Source organism: Mastomys coucha, unplaced genomic scaffold (assembly GCF_008632895.1).
Source record: "Mastomys coucha isolate ucsf_1 unplaced genomic scaffold, UCSF_Mcou_1 pScaffold4, whole genome shotgun sequence".
In the NCBI taxonomy this organism is placed as follows: domain Eukaryota; kingdom Metazoa; phylum Chordata; class Mammalia; order Rodentia; family Muridae; genus Mastomys; species Mastomys coucha.
The window spans coordinates 56817585-56823012 of record NW_022196910.1 but is presented as its reverse complement, the minus strand read 5'-3'; the positions used below and the strand labels follow the sequence as shown (position 1 = coordinate 56823012).

General features: G+C 37.2%; 1 protein-coding gene across 1 annotated transcript; it reads right to left on the bottom strand.

Moving 5' to 3' along the window:
- Nucleotides 1-2618: 2618 nt before the first annotated feature.
- Nucleotides 2619-3558, bottom strand: LOC116075834 (olfactory receptor 6C2-like). The gene is given in 2 exon segments (XM_031349249.1): nt 2619-3230; nt 3232-3558. Coding segments are annotated over 2 exon segments (939 nt in total).
- Nucleotides 3559-5428: the final 1870 nt, after the last annotated feature.

The window sequence follows — 5428 nt, the reverse complement described above, 5'->3', positions numbered from 1 at the left end:
TTTTTTATCTTACCCATTCTGACTGGTGTGAAGTGGAATCTCAGGATTGTTTTGATTTGCACTTCCCTGATAACTAAGGATGTTGGATATTTCTTAGTTATTAATTCTGTTTAGATCTGTACTCCATTTTTTAATAGGTTATTTGGTTCTCTGGAGTCTACCTTCCTGAGTTCTTTGTGTATATTGGATATTAGCTCTCTATCAGATGTAAGATTGGTAAAGATCTTTTCCCAATCTGTTGGTTGCCATTTTGTCCTTTTGACAGTGTCCTTTGCCTTATAGAAGCTTTGCAATTTTATGAAGTCCCATTTGTCGATTGTTGATCTTAGAGCATAAGCCATTGTTGTTCTGTTCAGGAAATTTTCCCCAATGCCCATGTGTTCAAGGCTCTTCCCCACTTTCTCTTCTATTAGTTTCAGTGTATCTGGTTTTATGTGGAGGTTCTTGATCCACTTGGACTTGAACTATGTATAGGAGATAAGAATGGATCAATTTTGCAGTCTTCTACAGGTTAACCACCAGTTGAACCAACACCATTTGTTTATAATCCTGTTGATGCTTTTTTCCACCAAATGGATTTAGCTCCTTTGTTAAAGATCAAGTGACCATAGGTATGTGGGCTCACTTCTAGGTCTTCAATTCTGTTCCATTGATCTACCTGCCTGTCACTGTACCAATGACATGCATTTTTATCACTATTGCTCTGTAATACAGCTTGAGGTAAGGGATGGTGATTCACCCAGTTCTTTTATTGTTGAGAATAGTTTTCACTGTCCAAAGCAGGACCTGCCAGGAGTGCACAGTGTACAGGAACACCAGAGATAGCATGGTTTCTACCAAGCTACTTTGATTCTCTTGAGTATTCATGTTTCAAAACAAAACAGAATCCGTATTTGCATATGTAAATTTTCTGTGTGTTTGGTGTTCTGAGAGAGGAGTAGAAGGAGGGAGAGACAGAGACAGATAGAGACACAGAGAGAAACAAAGAGAGGGAGAGAACTAGAAAATGATTCTTTGTGTAATAGAAACACCAAATGCTCTACAATATTTTTAGAGCAAGAGCCAGAGACTGGGAAACCCACTTATGTCTTGAAGAAGTTACGGGAATGTTAGATACAAACCAGTACTTTTAAAAAATGATTTAATTCATTAATTGCATATGTTGAACCAACCCTGTTTGGACCAAGCCAGTTGTTGAATATAGCTTAAATAAAATGAAATCAGGTAAACATCATGAATTGGTCTGATACACAGGTTATGTATCTTAATCCAAAACTAAAGTATTGTAGTTAATCTGGGACTTAGGAGGGATTGTTAAAGAAAGGATTAAACAGAATCAATCTAATAGCCTTTGAAGTAGAATGTACAGAATCTGGGTTCAAAATCCTAAACATTGGTTGCAGAACAGGTGTGATTAGTAGAATAGGTCACTGTAGGTGAGGCCTTAGCTAAATATGAGGGCTTGGAATGGGTCTTGGAGGATCATAAATATTCCCCTGATTAGGCCCTTGAGAAACATCAAAATTATAAGATTTAAGCCTTTAATATTTTCTCTCGTTCCCTTGACCATAATCCCAATTTACTGACATAAATTTAAATTCTTATTTTTCTTATTTGTGATATTGATTTGTCTTTGAAATTATTCACATCTCTCTGTGATGATAAACTTGTCTTACTTCTTTGGCATTTAAAATTTGGATTTATTTTTAAAACTTAATTATTTTATTTGTTTTCCATACAATATATGATATATATGGTCATAAACTTTTACCCAACTACTCCTAGATCTTCCCCACCTCTTATCCACCAAACTTCATGTTCTTCTTCTCTTTCTCCCTTTCTTGATTTCCCCAAACAAAAACAAAAGCAATGTACAAAACAGAACAATACAAAAAATATCAAAACAAAGCAAAGAGCACACATGAAGCTGTTAGATGTGTCATGTATGGATCCATCTCATAGAGTGTGCCTTAAATCCAATTTTATAAAATGGTTGGTTCTTGCATAACATTTGTGCCTCTATTGCACATCTTGAGGCACATTGTTATTACAAGTGATGAGATTTGTAGATATTGATGATTAGTTTTCTTTTTGGTAGCATGCAGAATACCTTTCAAAATCGTAAATGTTAGTAAGTAGGGATGAAGCTTTCAGTTTGCTACCAGCTTTATTTCAGCATATTCAATGACATAAGTAAGTTGTACCTTTAGCAGTAGGACTTTACCATCAGGTTGATGGGGGTAACCAGTAGACTTGTCAATAGCCTATGATATTGAGGGAGAAATTATGGATCCCTATTGGAGAAGATTCAAAAAGATGTCACTCACTCCTGGCACTGGAGGTTTTATTTAGTAGCATAATGTGTCTACCTGGGACATTGTCTCCCTCATTATTTGGTATTCCATTTAAATTCCTTTCATATATATAATTTAGGAGGCTTCTACAGTGGTAGCTTTCCATGTGATATGCCACCTTCTTTCCCATTTAATTCTATTCTTATTTCCCATTAATCACTAAAGAATGAGTTCCATAAGGATAATATCTGGATGAAATATTGTATATCATTGCAAAGGTTAAATCTGAAAGGAGATAATTGAGAATCTTTTTTATTACAACTTCTAGCTCTTTGATATAAATGCAATTCTCTTTACAGAGTCACTGAAAGCCTGTTTCACTTGTTTGTTCCTTAACGTATAAATGAAGGGATTCAATAGAGGTGCAACAGAAGTAGTGAGGACTGAAACTCCTTTATTTATGGCCACTTCATCCTTAGCTGATGGCTTGATGTAGATGAAGATGCAGCTTCCATAGGTGATGGAAACCACAATCATGTGGGATGAGCAGGTGGAAAAGGCCTTTTTTCTTTGCTGTGCAGAAGGGAATCGCAGAATTGTCCTGATGATGTATGTATAGGATAGAATCACACAGATTAGGGTAATAATGAGTGCAAAGACAGCCACAAGTATAACCATCTGTTCTATTACCCATGTGTCTGAGCATGAGATCTTTAGAAGGGGGCCTGCATCACAGCTGAAATGATCAATGGCATTGGAGTCACAGAAGTCAAGTTGGAGCCCCAAGCTAAGGGGAGGAATGATAATCATTAAGCCAGACACCCAACATATGATGACTAGTAAGGTACACACCCTGGGGTTCATGATGGCCATATAATGAAGTGGTTTGCAGATGGCCACATAGCGATCATAGGACATAGCTGCCAAGAGAAAAAAATTCAGTTGCTCCAAAGAGAATAACAAAGAATATTTGACTTGCACAAGCATTATAGGTAATGGTATTATCTCCACTTGATATACTGTATAGAAATCTAGGAATACAGACTGTGGTAAAAGAAACTTCTAGGAAAGAAAAATTTCTGAGGAAAAAGTACATAGGTGTTTTAAGATGGGGATCCACCAAGGTGAGGATGATGATAATCAGGTTTCCTGTTACGCTCAGCAAGTATGTGAGAAATAGGAAGATAAAAAGCAGAATTTGAAGTTGTGGGTCATCTGTTAGTCCCAGAAGGATGAAAGTTGTTATTGTTGAGTGGTTTCTCATTACTGACCTTTGAAATCAAGATTTCATAAAGTCATGGTTAGGGAAAGTCTAACAAAGGACTGTGGATACAGATGCCAATGAACCAGCCTATATTTATTTTCTAAGTTTATATCATAGTAAATGTTGCCATTGCCTGAATTTCCAAAAGAGCAGTGAAAATTTTCTTAAGGACTCATGTTATTGTATTAAGAGCCAATTCTAAAGAATTGTCTGTTACTCTTAAGAATGTACAGATGTAGTTAATTCTTATGTAGATAGGACTTACAATCAATGCCACCCAACAGGCACACGGAACATTATACTAAGACAAATTCTGGATATTGGATGCATATAGATATCTAAGAACATAAATTTGTTTCAACTGTTACTACCTGGATAATGCTTTAAGTATAAAATATTTCTATCCTGGAAAAAAATTAAGCAACAAAGATGAAAGCAGGTTTCTTTACATTTGCAAGAAAATTGGGGTACATCTATTTTATCTATGTGAATACACTTGTGGAAGGAATATACTCCTGCTTTTGTTACATATTTCTACTAGTGGATGATGGTCATTTAGTTCAAATATCTAAAAGCCACAGTGCATTTACTATCATTTATTAGATATTTCAAGGCTTTGACATTTTTTAGGGTTTTCTCAAAATATTTTTGAAAATACAAGTGATCTGATGGGGAGGAAAGGAAAACATGAAGCTCCTTAGAAAGGGGAGGTAAGTGGCTAAAATAACAATGTGGATCCCTGAAAAATATACATGGTATCATACTACTATTTACTTAAAAAAACATAATGTGACAACACCCAGAGGAAGCTCCACTCCCAGATGCTCCGACACACCCAGGATCAGAGGTGAGGAGGAACCAATATCTGTCCCAACACTGAAAGTAACTGGGACCAGCTGGACCAGGCACACAGTAACTCCACCAGCCCAGTGACTCGGGTTCCTTCTGGTCTGTTTGGGTTGGTGTCCGGAGCAGACCTTGGGCACAACCTACACAGCCAGTCCCACGACACACAGAGGAAGCCCCACTCCCAGGTGATCTAATAAGCCCAGGATCACAGGATCCCAGAATCACAGGATCACAGAGACATCTTGACTCTGAGGAGTTCTGACACAACCAGGATCACAGGAAGGACAGGCTTCAGTCAGATTTAGCAAGGGCAAGTAGCACTAGAGATAACCAGATGGTGGGGGCCAAGCATAAGAATATAAGCAACACAAACCAACAGGTCACTTGGCATCATCAGAACCCAATTCTATCACCATAGCAAGTCCTGGACACACCATTACACTGGAAAAGCAAGATTCAGATATAAAATCACTTCTCATGGTGATGATATAGGACTTTAAGAAAGACATAAATAGCACCCTGAAAGAAATACAAGAGAACACAAGTAAACAGCTAGAAGCCCTTCAAGAGGAAACACAAAAATCCCTTAAAGAACTACAGGAAAACACAATCAAACAGGTGAAGGAAATGAGCAAAACCATCCAGAATCTAAAAATGGAAATAGAAACAATAAAGAAATCAGAAACAGAGACAATGATGGCCATACAAAACCTAAGAAAGAAATCAGGAGTCATAGATGCAAACATCACCAACAGAATACAAGAGATAGAAGAGAGAATCTCAGGGGCAGAAGACACCATAGAAAACATTGACACAACAGTCAAAGAAAATGCAAAAAGCAAAAAGCTCTTATCCCAAAACATCCAGGAAATCCAGGATGCACTGGGAAGAGAGTGAAGATTCCCAATGTAATGGGCCAGCAAATATCTTCAACAAAATTATACAAGAAAACATTCCTAACCTAAAGAAAGGGATGCCCATGAACATACAAGAAGCCTACAGAACTCCAAATAGACTGGAC